Below are 22,903 nucleotides of genomic sequence, written 5' to 3' on the forward strand. Positions count from 1 at the left end.
CCCATAGTCCCATGCATTAATGAGCCCTAGCAACACTTAAGTAAAGAACTGGTATTGCCTTTGGTGGGAATCAAGAGCAAGGGGGCATAACCTAAAAATTAGAGCTAGGCCGTTCAGGGATGATGACAGAAAGCACTTCTTCACGCAAAAGGTAGTGGAAATCTGGAACACTCTGTCCCAAAAAGCTGTTGAGGCTACATCAATTGAAAAGCCCAGAACTGAGATTGATATATTTTTGTTAGTCATAGATATTAAGAGCTATGGAACCAAGATGGGTAAATGGAGTTAAAATACAAATCAGCCAGGATCTAATTTAATGACAGAACAGGCTGAATGGGCTGAATGGCCTATTCCTGCTCCTTTGTTCCTACGCTAGATTGTCACTGGTCATGGTAATGGCAGGAAAAATTGAAGATGATGAATTAAGAAGGAGCCAACATTAAAGCATACTTATTTAAGTGGACATTTTTTCTATAGGTCTTGTTAAGTAAAGGGACAATATGGAGCCTAGATTGCGAGATCCAGCAGACTGTTCAAATACGATCATAGCCCGCTTGACCTCACACCAAGACTGACTATAGCACACATTTCCTCCACCACTGATGTCCTGCTTGAGATCAGTTAACTCAGCACAAACCAAGGACGGAACCTGGGATCTTCCCAGTCTTTATGGCCCAGTACCAAACGATACGTTATATTTAACCATTTGAGGGGACCCTGTCTTAATATTTTTAACCTGTATTGCAACCAAATTCTACAGACATATTGCAAGAATATTCAGACAAAGTGGGTTTATCTTTTAAAGTTCTTTTTTGATTTTGTTAATATAAAATGACCATTTTATGTGCTCAAGGGGCAGTTACTCTAAAATCTATATTAGGAAAGACATGTGTCAGACACAATCGCTTATCATGGGAATTGTTCTCAGACAGTGAAGCTCATTGCTTTAACTATTACAACTCCAGATGCCAGGCCTGGATGGAATGACACTCAGAGCCAGATGAAGAAATCTTGGGAACCCTCCGCACACCCAATACAACCCTTCCCTCTTCCACTCCACCCGCCCCCCCCCCCACCCCCCCCAACCCCCATCCAGTCCATCTGCTGCACCTGTACTTTCCATGACATCATTGAAATTCTGGTTCTCAGACTGCAGTAATTAAACAAAGTCTCAGCTTCGGCAGACTCAGCTTTACTCCTGACCCTATAACAGTCCTGCCAACCCTATTCCCAAGAACAATCTCCACTCTTTTTTTTTGTTGTACACTCTGCTCTGCACATCATCTTAGAGAATTAACAATCCTATTTTAGAGTAAGTGTCAAACACAGCATACTTTCCTCAGAAAGAAATGATGAGCAGCCAAGCCAAGTTCAAGCATTCTTTTGAATTATAGTATCTTACAGTTCAGAAGCAGGCCATTTGGCCCATCATGCCTGTGCTTGCTCATTGAAAGAGCTATCCAATTAGTCCCACTCACCTGCTCTTTCCCCATAGTCCTGCAAATATTTCCCCTTCAAAATATTTATTATTTTGAAAGTTACTATGGATCAGCTTCCAATACCCTTTCAAGCAATGCATTCCAGATCATAACAACTCACTTTCTGATCATTGTACTAACTCCTGCACTGACCGAGGGCACTTTTTAAAAAGCTTTTGTTATATTGGTAAGTTCTGGCTGCACAAAAGTTATGCCAAAGCTAATTTTTTAAAACTAAAAAACACATTTCTTCATAATAGTATCAGTGTATGTGCCATTAGGGTAGGTGGCGGTCATGGGGGTGGGATTGGAGCACTTGTACAGATATGAATTGAAATCCTTTGTAGCTAAAAGAAGTACAAGAGTGTTCCCTCTAACCTGGATGTTGTTTGTATGATTGACAGCTGTAGTACAGAATTAAGATGACTGCACAATAAGCAGCACATTAATTTAGCCTCCACCACTGATCAGCATGTAATAATAGACATTTTTATTAAGGAAGTGTTACATTACTATTCAGGTGTTAGTAATAAACAAAATTATAAGATGCCAGATGATCCACTAACATTTCTATATCTGCACCTCTCCCTCTCCTCCATCAAGATCCATTTTGAAACCTACTCCTCTGACCCAGATTTTAGTCGCCTCTCTTAATGTCTCCTTCTTTGGCTTTGTGTAAATTTTTGTCAGATCTGTGAAGCATCTTGCGATGTTTTACTATGCTAAAGGCACTATATAAATACAAGGTTTTTTTTAACCTCTTAACAAGGACAGAGGACAATTATTTTATAAATGCTAACCACACTTATTTGGGGGGGTGTGGACAGGGGAACTGATCCCACATTTCAAACATTTGCCTCCCCCCCACCGCCCCCCCGACCTGCTTAATCCTCTCCCTTCCTGTTGCACTCCGACCCCTTTTACTTTTTCCTGGAGAGAACCCTGCTAAACTACATCTGTTTCATGTAGACTTCAGCTACTGTACAGAATAATACACAGGCCTGAAAGGTTATAAACTGCATAAAAAGGAAGATTACAACACTAACCTAAATATAGCTCGGAACAGTCAGGGACGATATTTAAAACGCAGAGACATATGCCAGGCACTGGTAACAGTCTGTTCAACGTGGAGGTTAAGATAAATGCGGGGAGGTTTTCATTTCCAAGCTTTAATCGTGCGAGTATTTAAGGCTGGGCCACCATTACGGATCAAAATTACAATCAGCAGGGAAGCAAAAATTGCACAGGAGGGGAATTGGGGCCAGGAGGAGGAGGGGATATGGAGCCTGGCCAGAATGGAAGTTCAAAAAGAAAAACATTTGGGCATTAAATGAAAAAGCCTTGTAGCGTTAAGACTGGAAACCTACTTAAGATTCTGTGCGTTGAAAAATTTTGGTTCAAGTCACACTCTAGATTCAGCATGCGATGTGAGGCATCCTTTGACAAATGCTGGTGGAACTGGAAACTATGTAGATAAAAAGATAGATCCTACCAGATTTTTTAAAAATCTAAGGACTGACTTAAAAGAGCCAGAATCACAAAAAGGTTCATTACTTTCTTCCAAAGTGTTGCATTAAACAGGTCTGCCTATTCAACAAATCAATCAGCAAGTTTCTACCTTGCAAGACCTTTCAGAATTAACTGGATAGCTAACAATCTGATAAGACTAATTTTGAAAGCTGCATAACCTGTGTGAGTCTGAATACAGCAAATTGTTTCCAGACCAAAGTTTTCCCCACTGGTTTGCTTTGTACAGTACCCAAAAATTCTCTCATGCTGCCACCTTGTGTTCTTCAACACACGACAGCAGGTTCATGAAATGCTGTACTTCCCCTACTTTCTGCCATTCAATTCCTGCATTGGCCATTCAGTTCCTGGGTCAGAGAGTCATTATATTAACCCTTAATGTTCTGTTCCTTCTCTGCAGTAAAGTATGCACATAATTTCCAGTATTGAATGTCTTGAAAGAATATTTTTATAATACGTCTCTGATCCTTGGTAGATGTAAAATTCTTGGAATGCTTAACAAGTATAAAACACTCATCCTTGATTGCACATACATTTAGGTTGCCAGCCAATCCTTTTTGAACTGCGCAATCTGTTTTCAGCAGTGAATGCGAGGAGTGAAGACTGAACAGCAGACGTCTCCTATTGCTGAATTAAAAAAAGGTGGTGGACAGGCACAGTGGGTCCATTTTGCACACACGAGTGGCCACATTCTGCAAAATCTGTTTTTTAATGCTGCATCCTTGTTCAATTTTGGACTGGGGAAAAGATGGTTGTTTACAAACAATAAAATCAGAGCACAATGGGGATAGGTTATGCTAGTTCTTCAAATTCTGTGTTAAGATATCTGAGTTTTATATCCATGACTTCTCAGACCTTGGTGTTAAATAAGCATTCAGGGGAAGATCAACAACATATATTTGTATAGCGCCTTTAACATAATAAAATGTCCCAAGGCGCTTCACAGGAGCATTACAAAAAGGTAAATTTGACACCGAGTGGTATTTGGACAAATGACCAAAATATTAGTCAAATAGGTAGGTCATAGGAAAGTCTTAAAAGGAGGAAAGAGGTAGAGAGGGGGGAGAGGGTTAGGGAGGGAATTCCAGAGCTTTGGGCCTTGGCAGCTGAAGGCATGGTGCAGTGATTAAAATCAGAGATGCTCAAGAGGCCTGAAGTTGAGGAGCGCAGATATCTCAGAGGGTTGTGCAGCTGGAGGACATTACAGAGATAGAAAAGAGTAAGGGCATGGAGGGAATTCAAAACAAGGATGAGAATGTTGCTTGACCAGGAGCCAATGTAGGGCAGCAAGCACAGGGGTTTTGGTGAACGGGAAGTGTGCAGCAGAGTTTTGCATGGCCTCAATTTTATGGAGAGTAGATTGTGAGAGACCAGTCAGGAGAGCATTGGATTGGTCAAGACTAGAGGTAACAAAGGCATGGATGAGGCCTTCAGCAGCAGATGAGCTGAGGCACACTGGTGGTCGAGTGATATTATGCTGATGGAAATTGGTGGTTTTAGGGATGGCATTAATGTGTGTCTGGAAGCTCATAGGGTCAAATATTACACCAAAATTGCAAACAGTGTAGTTCATCCTCACACAGTTGCTAAGGCAAGGGATGGACTCAGACAAGCAGTCTGATAATTTAGAAACAATTGAGGAGTCGAGAGAGGCAGGGGTGAGGTAGAGCTGTGTCTCATCAGCGTACACGTGAAAACTAAGACTGTGTTTTTGGATGATGTAGTCGAAGGGCAGCATGTAAATTAGAAATAGGAGTGTGCCAAGGATAGATTCTTGGGGTCACCAGAGGTAATGGTGCAGGAATGGGAAACAAAGCCAATATAGTCATATGCTAGCTCAGATTAGATAGTTAAGAATGGAACCAGGTGAGAGCAGTCCCACCCAGCTAGAGGCGACAACATGTTCAAGGACTCTGGAGAGGAAAGAGAGGTTGGAGATGGGGCACTAGTTTGCAAGAACTTTCAGGTCAAGGGTTGTTTTTTTTGATAGCGGTGATGGCGGCCCATTTAAAGGAGAGAGGGACAGTATCTGGAGAGAGAGAAACATTAACAATATCAGCTAACATGGGGACCAGGAGGGGAAGGTAGCTGGTCAGCAGTTTAATGGGACTAGGGTCAAGGAGGCAGGAGGTGGGTTTCATGGGCAAGATGAGTTTGGTGAGAGCATGAGGGGAAATAGGAGAGAAACCAGAGAAAAATCCGAGTGCAGGGCTAAGGCAGGGGGAAACGTTAGAGGAAGTTTTGATTAGAAACAAATAGGGAAGTGATACAGGTATTGGCAGAAGGCGCAGGGTGGGGCTCCCATGGAAGTGGGGACTAGGGTTGCCAGCTCTGGTTGGATATACTCCTGGAAGTTTCATCACATGATCTCCTGCTTTCTGGAGCCCCTGCCCTACACTCCTACCATTGGTTGCTCAACACGGCCATACTTGTGGTGCACCACCTTACCACCCCAATTGGAAAGTAAAGAGGTTCTTCATTACCTGGTTGGATGCTTCTTGATTGGGGAAAAAAGGCTGTTTGACTGACAATGTCTAATATTTTTGTAACTAATAACCAACAGTGTTCAATTATTTTTAGAAAGCACAATATTTTAAAGTGCCTGGGCTTTTCTCCTGGGTTGCTTTCTATTCTTCAGTCAATTTTCTATCCGTTCCCAAGATTTATCCTGAATCCCTATGGTTTTGAGCATAACTCATAGGCTTTTGCAGGGCAGAGTGGAAGTTTTATCAAATATGTTTTGGAAGACTAGATATATAATGGCAGAAATTTGTCTCGTGTGCTGGTGTAAAACGGATGGTATTGCATGAGTTGCCATCAATGAAGCTGGTAATTGGGTAGGACGTATAGCAGGCAGCCAATGTGATTTCTATCCCGCAGGGTCCAAGGACTATCCACAGTCCAATTAGGCTCTCAATTCCCCCCCCAAAAAATCAAAGAGATCATTTTATGCAGTTCCCAGCTATTACATAGCTCTGCAGGCAAGAAAACTGATGGGTGCAATTATAAAGCTTATGACACTCAAGCTAAGTAGTGCATACTTATGATACAACTTCAAATGACAAACATCAACACTAATCTAGTTCTTTTCGACCCACATCTTAAAATAAGAACCATCCCAGTTTAAAAAATAAGAAAACTCAACAGGTAGCTTGCCGTAATCCAGTCCAGTGTCTTTTGACTACATTTCTTTCCCGATTATTTGGGTTATTGAGTTACTGTTATTTGGATTATTTGAATTACTGTTCACTCAATTCAAATTGTGCTCGGAGCTTTTGGAGCTTTAATGTAACATAATCCTTCCACATAAAGAGGGAAAAATACAGAGGCAGAGACACAGAGACAAGTACAATCCCTAAACCATTACATTACCTTTTAAATAATTTATCACAGGCTTAGTTTACATTTCTAGCTCCACAACCCTTTGGGATTGTAAATATTTAAGCAGCAGTGATCCTAGGCCTCACCAATAACTACAATTTCAAAACCCATTGGCAGCAGAAACATCAGTTACAAATTCTAGGCTTAGAATGATTTAAAAGCACACTTGGGCATAAAGAGTCATTAAAAAAATCACCCTTTTGCTGATTGTAAATAATTCTAACACCAAGTGATTGTCGGTTGTCTGACAGTTGCCAGTGTAAATCTCAAGGTGCATGACCAGAAGTGATTGCCAGTGAGCACAATAGTGTACATCTAGCCAAGTCTAGGTTCCTCTGAGTTACAAAGAAAGCATTACTAGAATACAGATTTGGCTGCCTCTCAAATGCCACCTTACAATAAATGTTTACTTGTATAGGGAGGAAAGGATGGCAGTCTATAGAGGGCAATGTTCTTTGTAACCTGTTTGCATTTTGAACTTCTAAAAGTACAAAATGGAAAGCAGAACTGGTTTCATTATTCACAGCTGGAATGGGTAGCAACATGGAAATGTTGCTCGTTAATATCCACCTTCCATGACAGCAGCCACTCAAGTTGCCTGACTTGTGAATTTGTTTCATTTTTCAATCTAATTTTGGCAGTTGGGAATAGTGGATGGAGTGCACTGCCACAACCAACGGAAATATTCCCAGATCATAATCAGAGATTTCCTTTAATAGATTGTGCTTTTTTTTTTTCCCCTCAACAAGCATAAGTGCAGATTCACCAGAATGATACTGGGGCTAAAAGGGTTAAATTATGTGGACAGGTTGATAGATGGGTTTTTATTCCCTTGAATACAGAAGATTAAGTGGGGATCTAATTGAGGTACTCAGGACAATTAAAGGAATTGATAGGGTAGAAAGAGAAACTATGTCCTCTGGTGGGGGAGCACAGAATATGAGGACATGAACTTAAAATTAGAGCTAGGCCCTTCAGGGGTGATGTCAGGAAAAGGTTCTTCACACAAAGGATAGTAGATGTCTGGAACTGTCTCACCTAAAAAGCTGTTGATACCAGATAAATTGAAAATTTCAAAAATGAGATTGGCAGATTTTTGTTAGGCAAGGGTATTAAGGATGACGGACCAAGGCATGAAGCTGGAGTTAAGATACAGATCAGCCATGATCTAATCGAATGCCAGGACATGTTCAATGGCTGAATGACCTATACCTGTTCCTATGTTCCTATCAATGCAAACACACAAAAACGGTAAGGCAGCGATGGAACGGTTTTCATACTTCCTTTTATATGTTCTTGCTCATGCAGTGAATTTGTAAGAGATGAGTAACCCAGGAGTGAGTGTCTAGGTGCTCGAACTTGCTGTACCACGGAGCAAAAGGACAGTGAGTCAAACCTCATTCCTTACAGAAAGCTCAGAGCCTCTGCCATATTCTCAAGTAGGGTTATCAATCCTCTAGGATTGTCCTGGAGTCACCAGGAATTAAAGACTAATCTCCGAGGCACCGTGCAAGCAACTCAGTCGAAAATTACAGGGGCATCAACAAAATAGTGTTTTTTTTTTTGATTTGTTAGTGGCAAAAATATTGCAGATGGGGAAAAAAAGACTGTTTGATTGAGCGGGCCAGTGGGAGGCAGGAAGTGTGTGATAGAACCTTCTGGAAGGTTTCCAAGCAGAGTTCTCAACCCTATTCTCAAGACAAGTCAGCATGCATAGAACAGGCATCTTTACCCAGGAGGGAGGGGAAAAGTTGGAGGTCGAGTCGCCTTGGGCTATTCTTACACACCTCCTTATGATCAATGACACAATGATGTTAGCTGAAGCCTAGTGCTGTCATTGTAAGGAAACCCCACAAGGAGAGAAAGAAAAATGCTGCTATTAATTTGAACATTTCTGGTGGCAATTAGTCTAAACTGTTCATTTATGACACAATGAGCATCTGTGCCATATCCCTATTGATATATAAAGAATGAAAAAAGGAACTTGCATTTGTAGAACAACTTTCACTTATACAGTCTGCTCTTTCATGAAATAGCGCCATGGGATCTTTTACATTCACCTGAGAGGGCAGATGGGGGCTTTGTTTAAACTATGTTTGCAGGGAATATATGCTTGTAAAAGTGACTCAACTATAAGCATTAAAAGAAAAAGAACTGCATATTCTCAATTAGTTACAAGAGCTAAATACATCAATTCCAATTAATTTTCAACAAATGTTTGCCATTCCCTGTTCCATTTAAAAAAAATAAACTTTAGTTTCTTCAGAAAAGTCCATAATTTTCACTGTTCCAAAGAAGACAATTCGAGTACAAGGGTAAGGATGCCACCACCCCCCACCCAATCCCCGAGAAGCATCACTTGTTTTCTTCATGAGACCTCTCCCTATTTGCCTGACGACAATGTCCTTGATACCATACAATGTGCAGCTTACCTGAAACAACTTTGATGCTTTGCGATTGGAGATCTGGCAACGTCCATAAGTCTTTAATCCCAATCCCGTGCCCTATTACCCTTTAAAAAAAATTAATATGCATCCCTTTTCCTTTTAAATGCCATCATAGATTAATTTTTCAGTAGTAATGCACTGAAACTACATGGGCCAGGACTTACCGCTCCAACCAATTGCTCTCCATCAACAGTGCCCTATATCATGCTCCAGCCACATCCCCCTTTCCCCTCCAAATCCTACTTGCTTCTGTAGCCACCCCGGAAAATACTCTCACCCAATTCACTTACAACTGCACTTTCAAAATCCCAACTGTCTAGCCTTTGACCTTCATTTACATTTCTGCAGCCACCGATCTGCTCAGAGGTGAGAATTTTTTTCTCTCAGAGGGCCATGAGTCTTTAGAACTCTCTTCCTCAAAAGGCAGTGGAAGCAGAGTCTTTGAATATTTTTAAGGCAGAGGTAGATACATTCTTGATAAGCAAGGGGGTGAAAGGTTATCGGGGGTAGGCGGAATGTGCAGTTGAGGTTACAATCAGATCAGTCATGATCTTGTTGAATGGCGGAGCAGGCTTGAGGGGCCGAGTGGCCTACTTCTGCTCCTAATTCATATGTTCATATGTTCGTAAGCTTAACCAGACCCTCACCTCCAGTTTTGATGCCCTAGTCCCCACTAAAACCATTACTTTCTATCATCCTGCCTCTTCCTCCTGGTATGGCCCGCATCTCTGCTCCCTTAAATCCAAGGGACACAGACTTGAAAGGATATGATGACCAACTGCTTTAGCCATTCACCGTTAGTGCTTTATGTAGTCCAGCCAGATCGATCAGCTTCTATTCTTCCAAGCCAAAACTGTTCATGATGATCCTTGGCTTCTTTTCTCTACTGCAAACAACCTTAAACGAGTTGTCGACTCCCAAATCTATGCCCATCTTCCTGCTATCTTCATCCCTCCAATCAGGTTTCCATCCCTGCCACAGTACCAAAATGGTTCTTATCAAAGTCGCCATTACCATCCTATGTGATTATAATAAAGATGAACTCCTCGTCCTTCTCAACCTGTCTGCAGCCTTTGACATGGTTGATCAAACCATCCTCCTCCAATGCCTCTCCACTCCAGCTGGGTGAGACTGCATTTTTCTGGTTTCATTCTTAACTATCCAGTCATAATCAGAGAATTACCTGCAATGGCGTCTCTTCTCATTTACCTCTGGTGTCCGCAAGGATCTATCTTGGCCTCCTCCTATTTTCCCATCTACATGCTGCTCCTTGGCAACATCAACTGTAAACACCTTTTCAGTTGTGTACACTGCGCAGTCATTGTGCAGATGAAGCCTCATCTTCACAGTGAGGACACCCTCTATCTTCATGTTTCCATAGATACACTGACGACACTCAGCTCCATCTCACCCCCACATCTCCCAACCCCTCCATTGTCTCTGAATTGTCAGAATGCTTGTCCAACATCCAGTACTGGATGAACAGAAATTTCCTCCAACTAAATATTGAGAAGACCGAAGCCATTGTCTTCTGTCCCTACCACCAACTCTGCTCCCTAGCCACCATCTCCATTCCTTGGCAGCTGTCTGAGGCTGAACCAGACTGTTCACAACCTTGGTGTCATATTTGAGCTGAGCTTCCTATCACACATCTGAGCCATCTCTTAGGCCTCCTATCTCCATCTCTGCCTCTACCTCAGCTCATCTGCTGCTTAAAACCTCATCCATGCCTTTGTTATCTCTAGACTTGACTCCAACTTGCTCCTGGCTGGTGTCCCACATTATACCCTCCATAAACCGGAGATCATCAAAAAATCTTCTGCCTGTGTCCTTACTCATATCAAGTCCTGTTCACCCATCACCCCAGTGCTCACGAAGCTACAGTGGCTCCCAGTTAAGCAACGCCTTGATTTTAAAATTCTCATCCTTCTTTTGAAGTCGCTCCATAGACTTGTCCCTCCCTATCTCTGTAATCTTTTCCAGTCCGACAAACCTCCAAGATATCTGCACGCTCCAATTCTGGCCTCTTGCATAATTGCTGCAGCACTGGTGGCCGTGCCTTTAGCTGCCAAAGTCCTAACATTAATTGTATATTAATTGAGTGATTAATTGTATTCTGATGGTGAGCATTAATTGGGGATTCTCCTGTGCTTTTATATATAGGAGCAGGCTGAAACTGTGGTTGTTGGATTAGAGGTGCCTGGTATGTAATGTGTCCCTCTGTAAATAAAAGCCTGTAAATGTATAAATACTAGGCTCCAGTTCTATCCTTCACCTCCTGGCTCTCTGAGTTGTAGCACTTAAGCCCTGAAATTTCCTCCCTAAACCACTCCACCTCCCTTCCCTTCTTTAAGATGTTCCTTAAAACATACTGCTTTGACAAGCTTTTGGCCATCTGCCCTATAACCGCCTTATGTGACTCGGTGTCAAATTTTGTTTTATAACGCTCCTGTGAAGTGCCTTGTGATGTTTGATATATAATTACAAGTTGTAGTTGTTGACTCTCAGTACAAAGGGTAGATTTTCCTCTATGATCACCTGTTAGAGACATCTGACAGGCACAGCACACCTTGGGCTTGTTCTACAATAGAAAGGAGTACTGAAAATCGGTTAAACTTTGTAAATTTGACAATGTCAACTTTATCTGCCAGTTGCCTGGCTGAGCCTCATGCCTGTACACTGGCGAGGAAACAGGGGTACAAGTGCAGGCCTCTCAGGCTCCTGGCTACAGAGTTTGTGGCCTTCTGGCTGCTGTTGCAGAGCAGCAGCTTAAAGGTCCAAAATGTCTCAAGTTGTCCTGGCTGAAAAAAAAATTGTGCCTTACCCTGCATTACCACCAGCCTATCCCTGGGAACTCCACAGACTTTCCGGCCTATGGGGTTCAAAGGCAGGCCACTGTGTCAACTTTCATCAGGTGTCCCAACACTGCATGTCCAAGGGCTGTAATAATCAGAAAACCATACAGGAGGCTCTCTTTCAATGAGATATTAAACTGAGGCCCTATTCAAGAAGATGTAAAACATCCCATGTCAATATTTGAAGAAGAACAGGAAGGTCTCAGTATTAAGGCAAACATTCCTCGCTGAACCAGCACCAACAAAAAAAAAACAGATTAACTGATCATTGATCTCATTTGCTGTTTGTAGAACCTTAGTGTTTGCCTACATAACGACAGTAACTACAATTCAAAAGCAATTAATTGGTTGTGAAGTGCTTTGAGATGTCCTAAGGTTGTGTATACATGCTTCAGGTCAGTACTGAAGGACTGCTGCACTGTCACAGGTGCTACCTTTCAGTTGAGGCCCTGTCTGCCTGTTCAGGTGGATGTAAAAGATTTAAAGAGGTATTCTCCTGGTGTCCTGGCCAATAATTACATCTCAAGCAACAGCTAAAAAACAGATGATCTGGTCATTTATCTCACTGTCATTTATGAAATCTTGCCATGCACAAATTAGCTGTCACGTTTCACACATAATGTAAGTGACTACACTTCAAACACACTCCATTGGCTTGAGGTGCTGAATCAATGTCTTGAGAATGTGAAAAGTGCTGTATCAATGCAAGGGCTGGGAGAGACAAACAGCACTAGAGTAAAGAATTATTCAAAAATAGGAAAGATCAGATAGGTTATTAATGCGAGGCAGTCGAAGATGGGTTTGGAGTACGAGTACTTAGTGTGATAAGTAAGGTTGGTGAGCTGCAGGCACAAGCTGCTGCATGGGACTATGACACAGTAACAATAACAGAGGCCTGGCTCAAAGAAGGGGAGGATGGAGAACTTAATATTCCTGGCCTCAAGGTATCCAAAAAAAACTCATGGACCCATCCATGATGCAGCGTCTAATGGCCAATGTCTCAACACAAACAGAAGCCACTCAACCACTGAGTGCTGCAATGAAAGCTCAAACTGAAGTCATGCAAACTCAGCATGCTCACACAAGTTTTTTTATTCATTTGTGGAATATGTGCATTGCTGGCTAGGCCAGAATTTACTGCCCATCCCTAATTGCCCTTGAGAAGGTGGTGGTAAGCTGCCTTCTTGAACCGCTGCAGTCCTTGGGATGTAGGTACACCAACAGTGCTGTTGGGAAGGGAGTTCCAGGATTTTGACCCAGTTTCCAAGTTCAGACTTCTCTCATGCAAGCTCAGCTTAGTACCATGAAGGCTCAGACTACTGCCATCATAGCTACAGCTTCCAGCGTTCAAAGGGGCTTGCAGAGTGTCCCAGCAGTAAAGCAATCTGTCCTCGAGCACATTACTAAGACTGCGGAGGTGCTGCCTCCAGGAAAGTGTCAATAGCATTAACTTTATATTAAACGTGTTTAATTGTAAGCAGGTGGTGGGCATTAACTAGGGATTCACTTGTGCTCCTTGTCACACTCAAGCATGGAGAAATTATGAATCATATAATTAACTTTTAACACAAACCTAAAAATCACTTCCTGAAAAACAAGATGGAGTCGAGAGGTCAGGTGACCTTATCCTGTACTACCAGTACACATGGAAACTACAAGAAACCTGAGTCAATCTATGTCTGGACTAGCCTTGGAGAAGGCTTAGATAGGCTAGACTTGTTTTCCTTAGAGCAGAGAAGGCTGAGCGGGGGGGCCTGATTGAGGTATACAAAATTATGAAGGGCACAGATTGGATAGATAAGAAGAAACATTTTCCCTTAGCGGAGGAGTCAACAACCAGGGAGCATAGATTTAAGGTAAGGGGCAGGAGGTTTAGAGGAGACTTGTGGAAAACTTTTTCCACCCAGAGGTTGGTTGGAATCTGGAACACACTGCCTGAAGGGGTGGTAGAGGCAGGATCTCTCACAACATTTAAGAAGTATTTAGATGAGCACTTGAAACGCCATAGCATACAAAGCTACAGGCCAAGTGCTGGAAAATGGGATTAGAATAGTTAGGTGCTTGATGGCTGGCATGGACACGATAGACCAAAGGGCCTATTTCTGTGCTGTATAAATCTATGACTCTAAAGGCATTAAAAAGTAAACGGCCCAATCTGTGTTACTGGCTGCCACTCTTCGATAAATTGTGTTAACAAAGGCATGGCAGACAAGGTACCTCTAAATTCAAACTCAAATGAATGGGTGTGAAAAAAAATCCAGTTTATCAAAATGGAATGAAGATGGGTGACACCCAGACCCCAATGCCGAACAATGGCTCCACCATTTATGAGGACAATGGTAAAGTAAAACCATGGTCACATGACAGAAACCAGGGGTCCGATAAGGAGCTTAATAAAAGCATACAAAGGGAGAGCCAGAGAAAGAAATTCCATCTGCTCCAGCAGAAGAAGAAGGACCCTGCCTAGAACACCATCTTTAAACTATCTTTAGGCAGAGACGGGAAGTGGCTTTGATACTCTTTACCTGAGAAATTGTACCAGGGTTTTCAACATTGAACCGTGACTGAGATACAACGAAACGAAGTCTGCAAGAACACATTCACCCTCCTGAAACTTTCCAAGTTTTGTCTTCAGTGAACAAGGAAAAAGGAAAAACAGGTCGTCACCATTTTTAAATCTTCACCCCCAGGGAAGAATGCAAGGTTTACAGTGATCTCTTTCTAAAAACCATCAGATCTAAATGCATGCTATCTTTTAATTTCTATCTTTTCTTGTGTGTCTGTATGTGTGAATGTAGGTGAAATTGCAAATATTTTCAGGTACTGTATAATAAACATTTATATTTCTTTAAACGTACGAGAAAACCCGTCATTTGTCTGTTTGTTGACCATTAAAAAGTTCAGGGGTTAAAACACATTTCTAATAAAAACACTGTCTTCAGTCAGTTGAGGGGTGAAAAAGGGAAACCATCCCTGTTATTTCCCACCTGTCCATAACATCCTATAAACAGACAGACTTAAAACTGTGGTTGTTTGAAAGGAGGTGATTGCTTGTAATCTGTTATTGTGTAAATAAATGTTTACAGAAGTGTGTAAACATTGGCTCCAGTTCTATCCTTCACCACCTGGCTTACTGGAATAGAACAAGTGGCACCATGGAGTACGACCCTGCTGTTCTTTCATGATGGCAGCATTTGTCTTCCCACCACTGCCACTCCGCCAGTGCCCTTGCTGTTGCCTATCAGCCAGCCAGCCCAAACCACTGCCACTCATGCTGAGATAGTGTAGATGAAGCTGGGCCTTCTAGGGCCAGAGCTGCTCAATGCCAAATGCAGTCTCCCCCACTGAAAGTCCGTAGTCTTCCGCCAGGCATGCTGCAGCCACTGGGGAAGCACTGCCATATGGAATTGGCACTGTGCTCACTAGTAGTGCAGTCAGATGAGTTGATCGTGGACAGCCCACCAGAAAGGGAATGTGCTGGTTGCCTCCTCCCTTTCTCCTCCTCCTCAGCTTCTTGCCGTATACCTGGTGGTAAGGCTGTGTCCTCATGATAGCAAGTTGGGCTGAATACGGCAAACTACATTGAATGGTGACATGCACTCTGGAGAGTACTGCAGGGCTCCTCCAGTGTGGTCCATGCAGCGGAGGTGTTGATGGTCTGCTTAATCACATTTCGTGTGGTAGTGCACCAGAGCCATGAGGCAAACTGCCAGTTAGTAGCCCCTGCCACCCAGTTACCACATTCTGTTTTGTCGTGGTGGCTCAAATGCACATGGTACAATAGGCTGACAAATGAAGACATCATGAGCGCTGCCAGGATACCAAGCATCGTCCTGCATGTTGCGCTGCGAGTTGTCGCACAGTACCTGGACATGGAGAGAGTGGAATCCCTTCCGGTAACGCTGCATCTAAGAATTGATGTGCAGCACCCGCAAAGCAACATGTGCACAGGCAATAGTCCCCTGCGCTATGGGGAAGCCTACAATCCTTGCAAAGCCACATGCTTGCTCCACCTGCCTTTCTCTGGCGAGAGAGAGAATGAAATGTATTCAGCTCTCATGGAATATGTAGCCTCAGTAACCTCCTTTATGCAACAGTGAAAAACAAACTGGGAGATGTTGCAAATATTTCCTGCTCCAGCCTGGAAGGAGGCTGACACATAAAAGCTCATGGCCATGTTCATCTTCACAGCCACTGACAATGTCATCCTTGTCCTGCTCAGAGGATGCAGTTCTGGCTGCAACAGGTGGTAGACTGCAGTGAGCACCTCCTTTGTGAAGCAGAGACATCTGACACAGTGTTCCTCATTGGAGTTGAGGTAGGAGAATTGCCCCCGAAGACCCTGGGTGAATATGGTCTTCTGCTGGGAGCCCTTCTCCCTCCACTCCTCCTCCTTCTTTGAGCAGCTTTCTTGCTCTATGTCACCTCTGCTCATTCTCCCTGTCATGCTGTAGGCCAAGAGGGGTGCAAACTATTGCACCCATGTCTCAGAGCAAGTGTTTTGTCCAGAAGCTTTGAAGTCAGGAACAAGGCCTTCAGCATGTGCCACATCACTCCCTGTAGACTTCAGCAGCTTTAAATAACAGCACAGATCTCCAAACAGTTCTACAAACTCAGTACAGCCAACAGAAATGAATCAGCAACTAACTGGAAAGTAGTTGATGATCTCTTTAGATAGTGCTGGTGAGGGGTCCTTCCTGCTGCTGAACACATTTTCAGCTGTGTAACGTTAAAAAGGGCTGGAGCATTGAGCTCCAAAATGTAACCACTGACATCAAAAGCCTACTCTGCATACTTCTACCGCATGCTCCCTGCGCCCCTGCTAATGCCCTACCCAAGATGGCATCCAGAATGGGCTGCACCAGAAGGGTGCATGCACGGCGTGGACACCATTTTGGAACAAGAACAGCACCTGTTGCACCAAAAGAAAGGTGCTACATAACCAAATTTGGCAGCATTAAATTCTAGCTGTCTGTGCAGTTTTAATGAAGATTTCTCTATCCCAGTTCTCTCCACTGAAGTTGCCTGTTGAAATCCTTCATCAGTAATAGGACTGTGTTATATTAAAACCCAGCTCCAAGAGTCTGGTGAGTTAATGTTCCTAAACATTTTTAATTTGTTGAAGTGGTTCATTCGGCTGGATGGGCTTACGGACATATGGTCCAACACACTGAGGAATCTCAGTTTACCTGTTTGTTATTTAAAAGAACCCAGAGGAAATTATTTGTCCTGTTTGGGGATAAAGTGTTAAACTTGTGTCTGATGAAAATACGACATTTGCTAAGTTTGATTAAAATAAGCTGAATCGTTTGTGCCATTTCTACAGACAGGTGGTTCTAAATATGTTTTTCTCTTCCTCCAATAAAGAATCCCAGTGTCTGAGGAAGGAAAAATTAATGAACTTTGAAGGAAGCAAGAACAACAATGAACTTTGGTTAGATTGTTGAGTGACAGATCAGTATTCATGGACAGAGAGATGAATAGATGTTACCATTACATAAATCGTTCTGACAAATCACAATTTTAAAAGAATTAGTGTCACAGTGTGATTACATTAGGAATCATTACATTTCAATATATCAATTATTTTGACTGCTGCAAATGTCAGAATTCTTGGATATAAATTTTCAATAGTCCAAAACTGTGGTTTTATCAGTGTAGTTAAATGAGTCTAGCTGTTATCAGTCTCCATATCGTTCTCTCTTTCACTTCTGTCCGTCTATCTCTCTCTCTCACACACATACACAGTCCTCACAGGCATCTGAAGCAATGTATTTGGAGTGTGTATTATCAGGTATATCATTAGCTGACTCAGGTCATTTGCAATTTCATATAACCTTAATGATTAAAGTTAATGGCGCATAAAGGATGAAACAGTGAGAATGATGAAAACCAAGGCAACAAGTATTCATTTACTTCACAAGGACTAAAATTACCTTCAAGTCTAGGGTGGTGACAGAAATGGCAATGATGATGATGGAGATTCCTAAAAAAATTTGCTTCAAAGATAATGTACTTACAAGTTTTGATGTGTCCTTGCAGCTGAAGAGTTTGTGGAACAGGCATTGTTAGAACAACTGCATCAAACATTTCTGAAGGACCCGATTTGCTGCAGACTTCCAACATTCCTTCTTTGAGGTTGATGTGGGTAACGGGGCGATCATAAAACACGTCTGTTCAGATGTGTTTTGTGAAAATAATTAGATTCAAACAGTGAACAACATGAAAAATATAAGGTGCAGAAAAAAATAAGGAAGTATAGCAATACAAAACTGCACATCAAACTTTTCATTTATGTTTTCAAAAAAAATCATTTTTTAAATAAAGCTTTTCTAAAACAAATTGAAACATAATACAAAACAGAGACTTCCTCCATTCCCCCCCTCCCCACCTACATATCACCAACCTTCCCTCCCCACCCCCACAATCGCCAATCTTCTCCTACGTTTCTCTTCTGAAGGGAGTGACACGTAACTGGATACTGTTCTTTGCGTGCCTGGTGGCTTCTGATATTTTCCCAAGTGGGTATACTTCATGAACCAGCAAGTTAAAGTTAGCGTGCTATTCACTCATGAAGGCGTCACAGCTGTCCCTAGCCCATTCTGAATTTGGTGTCCTTTATGGGCACCAGCAGTGGGCACTCAATAGTGACCAGGAGTGAGAACCTTCCTTTTCTTCCCCTCCCTAGCAAACGGATACCGAGCCCAATGTACTAACCACAATACCAAGGCAAGCTGACCTAACTGGGCCTGGAAACTTCTTAGTCTGTGCAGTTCACTGCACTCTGAAATTGTTTTCCATCAAGACAGTTGTACTAGGCAGATTACTTGTACTACAGTATGGTCCATTACAATGGGAAGACCAAACACAGATTGGGTGACCGCTTTGTCGAGTACCTCCGTTCAGTCCACAAGTGTGACCCCAAGCTTATAGAACATAGAACATACAGCACAGAACAGGCCCTTCGGCCCACAATGTTGTGCCGATCCTTTGTCCTCTGTCAAGGACAATTTAATCTATACCCCATCATTCTCCTTTATCCATATACCTATCCAAAAGCCTTTTGAAAGTCCCTAAAGTTTCTGACTCAACAACTTCCCCGGGCAAGGCATTCCATGCCTCGACCACTCTCTGGGTAAAGAACCTTCCCCTGACATCCCCCTTATATCTCCCACCCTTCACCTTAAATTTATGACCCCTTGTAACGCTTTGCTCCACCCGGGGAAAAAGTTTCTGACTGTCTACCCTATCTATTCCCCTGATCATCTTATAAACCTCTATCATGTCACCCCTCATCCTTCTCCTTTCTAATGAGAAGAGGCCTAGAATGTTCAGCCTTTCCTCGTAAGACTTATTCTCCATTCCAGGCAACATCCTGGTAAATCTCCTCTGCACCCTCTCCAAGGCTTCCACATCCTTCCTAAAATGAGGCGACCAGAACTGCACACAGTACTCCAAATGAGGCCTTACCAAGGTCCTGTACAGCTGCATCATCACCTCACGGCTCTTAAATTCAATCCCTCTGCTAATGAACGCTAACACCCCATATGCCTTCTTCACAGCCCTATCCACTTGAGTTGCAACTTTCAATGATCTATGCACATAGACCCCAAGGTCTCTCTGCTCCTCCACATGCCCAAGAACCCTACCGTTAACCCAGTATTTTGCATTCATGTTTGTCCTTCCAAAATGGACGACCTCACACTTTTCAGGGTTAAACTCCATCTGCCACTTTTCAGCCCAGCACTGCAACCTATCCAAGTCCCCCTGCAGACGACAATAGCCCTCCTCGGTATCCACAACTCCACCAACCTTTGTATCATCTGCAAATTTACTGACCCACCCTTCGACTTCCTCATCCAAGTCGTTAATAAAAATCACAAACAGGAGAGGACCCAGAACTGATCCCTGCGGCACGCCACTGGTAACTGGGCTCCAGGCTGAGTATTTACCATCTAAGACCACTCTCTGCCTTCTATCAGTTAGCCAATTCTTAATCCAACTGGCCACATTCCCCACTATCCCATGCCTCCTGACTTTCTCCATAAGTCTACCATGGGGGACCTTATCAAATGCCTTACTAAAATCCATGTACACCACATCCACTGGTTTACCCTCATCCACTTGCTTGGTCACCTGCTCAAAGAATTCAATCAGGCTTGTGAGGCAAGACCTACCCCTCACAAAACCGTGCTGACTGTCCCGAATCAAGCAGTGTCTTTCCAGATGCTCAGAAATCCTATCCCTCAGCACCTTTTCCATCAACTTGCCTACCACCGAAGTAAGACTAACTGGCCTGTAATTCCCAGGGTTGTTCCTATTCCCTTTCTTGAACAGGGGCACAACATTTGCCACCCTCCAATCACCTGGTACCACCCCCGTCAGCAGAGAAGATGAAAAGATCATTGCCAGCGGCTCTGCAATTTCATCCCTTGCTTCCCATAACATCCTTGGATATACCCCGTCAGGCCCGGGAGACTTGTCTATCTTCAAGTTATTCAAAAACCCCAACACATCTTCCCTCCTAACGAGCACTTCCTCGAGCTTACCAGTCTGTTTCACACCGTCCTCTTCAGTAATACACCCCTTCTCATTCGTAAATACCGAAGAGAAGTACTCATTCAAAACCTCACTTATCTCTTCCGGCTCAACACACAGTCTCCCGCTATTGTCCTTGACCGGACCTATGGTCCCCCTGGTCATCCTCATATTTCTGACATACGCGTAAAAGGCCTTGGGGTTTTCTTTTATCCTACCCGCCAAGCATTTTTCATGCCCTCTCTTAGCTCTCCTAATCCCTTTCTTCAGATCCTTCCTGGCCATCTTGTATCCCTCCAGAGCTATGCCTGTGCCCTTTTTCCTCAACTTTATATACGCATCCTTCTTCTTCCTAACAAGACTCTCAACCTCTCTTGTCAACCACGGTTCCCTCACATGACCATCCCTTCCCTGTCTGACAGGGACATGCTTATCAATGGCCCCTACTATCTGCTCCTTGAAAAAGTTCCACATTTCGACCGTGCCCTTCCCTGCCAGCATATGCTCCCAACTTATGCTCCTCAGTTCCTGCCTGACAGCATCATATCTACCCTTCCCCCAATTGTAAACCTTGCCCTGTTGCACATACCTATCCCTCTCCATTACCACAGTGAATGCTACAGAATTGTGATCACTATCTCCAAAGTGCTCGCCCACCAACAGCTCTATCACTTGCCCTGGTTCATTACCTAGTACCAAATCCAATATTGCCTCCCCTCTGGTCGGGCAGTCTACATACTGAGTCAGAAAAGCTTCCTGGACATACTGCACAAACACTACCCCATCCAAACTATTCGATCTAAAGAGTTGCCAATCAATATTTGGGAAGTTGAAATCCCCCATAATTACTACCCTGTGACTTCTGCTCCTTTCCAAAATCTGTTTCCCAATCTGCTCTTCCACCTCCCTGCTGCTATTGGGGGGCCTATAGAAAACTCCCATCAAGGTGACTGCTCCTTTCCTGTTCCTGACCTCAACCCACAGTGCCTCAGTCGGCAGATCCTCCTCGAAAATTCTTTCAGCAGTTGTTACACTATTTCTAACTAACAATGCCACCCCCCCACCTCTTTTACCACCATTCCTAATCTTATGAAAACATCTATAACCAGGTACCTCCAAAAACCATTCCTCCCCCTCACCTATCCACGTTTCAGTGATGGCCACAACATCGTAGTCCCAAGTGCCCATCCACGCCTTCAATTCACTCACCTTATTCCTGATGCTTCTTGCGTTGAAGTATACGCACTTTAACCCTTCTCCGTGCCCATCTGTCCTCTGTGACAGTGCTACCTTCCCCAATACCTCACTACACTCTTTGTCTTTCTGAGTGGACCCACTGGTCCCTGGATTACAAGTCCGGTTCCCATCCCCCTCCCAAACTAGTTTAAACCCTCCCGAACAGTACTAGCAAACCTCCCTCCCAGGATATTGGTGCCCCTCTGGTTCAGATGCAGCCCGTCCTGTTTGAACAGGTCCCATCTTCCCCAGAATGCAGTCCAATTATCCAAGAACTGGAAGCCCTCCCTCCTACACCATTCCTGCAGCCACGTGTTCAGCTGTGCTCTCTCCCTATTCCTAGCCTCACTATCACGTGGCGCCGGCAACAAACCAGAGATAACAACTCTGTCCGTCCGAGCTTTCAGCTTCCAGCCTAACTCCCTAAACTCACTTCTAACATCTGTGCCACCCTTCCTTCCTACGTCGTTGGTGCCAATGTGCACCACGACCTCTGGCTGCTCCCCCTCCCCTTTAAGGATCCTGAAGACGCGATCACAAACATCACGGACCCTGGCACCAGGGAGGCAACAAACCATCCGTGCGTCTCGCCTGCGCCCACAGAACCGCCTGTCCGTACTCCTCACCATCGAGTCCCCGATGACTAGTGCTCTCCCATTCTCCCTCCTTCCCTTCTGAGCCACAGTGCAGGACCCCGTGCCAGAGGCCCGGTCACTGCAGCCTGCCCCCGATAGGCCGTCCCCCCCAACAGTATCTAAAACTGTATACTTGTTGTTGAGGGGAACGACCACAGGAGATCCCTGCACTGACCTCTTCCCACCTCTAACTGTTACCCAGCTGCCTTTGATTTGTGGAGTAACGACCTCCGTGTAGCTTCTGGTCATCTGCCATTTAATTCTCCGCCTCACTCCTACTCTGACCTCTCTGTCCTCAGCCTCCTACACTGTTCCAATGAAGCTTATCATAAGCTCGAGGAACAGCAAGTCACCTTTTGATTAGGCACTTTACTGCCTTCTGGACTCGACATCAAGTTCAACAATTTTAGATCATAAACTTGGCTTTCATTTGTTTGGATGGCAGTTGTTGAAGATTCTGCTTTCCCATTTACACCTTCTCTGCATCCATCTTTTCTTTCTTTATTTGTCCCATTATCATCTTTTGCTTTGCATCATCATCCCTTTTGACATTTAATTTCTCTTACCTTCCACTTTATCACAACCCTTCCCTTTTTATTGTCCCCCCTCTCCATTTCCCTGCCTCTGTGCTTGCTTAAAACCTGTTACATTTCTTTTTCCAGTTCTCATGAAAGGTCATTGACCAGAAACGTTAACTCTGTTTCTCTCTCCACAGAGGCTGCCTAACCTGCTGAGTATTTCCAAAATTTTCTGTTTTTAATACAGTACTCCGAGTATTCATCAGAGCATTACAGAATTTAAGGCCA

The 22,903-nt window shown here is 43.6% G+C and overlaps 1 protein-coding gene across 1 annotated transcript in view; it reads right to left on the reverse strand.

Annotated features, from left to right (window-relative positions):
* The window catches only part of rnls (renalase, FAD-dependent amine oxidase), a 133,600-nt gene that overhangs the window by 102,306 nt on the left and 8,391 nt on the right, over window positions 1-22,903 (reverse strand). The window contains exon 4 of the mRNA XM_068052526.1: window positions 17,709-17,861. Coding sequence (XP_067908627.1) covers window positions 17,709-17,861 — 153 coding nt within the window. The remainder of the gene's footprint in view (window positions 1-17,708; window positions 17,862-22,903) is intronic.

The sequence above is a fragment of the Heterodontus francisci genome, chromosome 20 (genome assembly GCF_036365525.1).
Source record: "Heterodontus francisci isolate sHetFra1 chromosome 20, sHetFra1.hap1, whole genome shotgun sequence".
Classification (NCBI taxonomy): Eukaryota; Metazoa; Chordata; class Chondrichthyes; order Heterodontiformes; family Heterodontidae; genus Heterodontus; species Heterodontus francisci.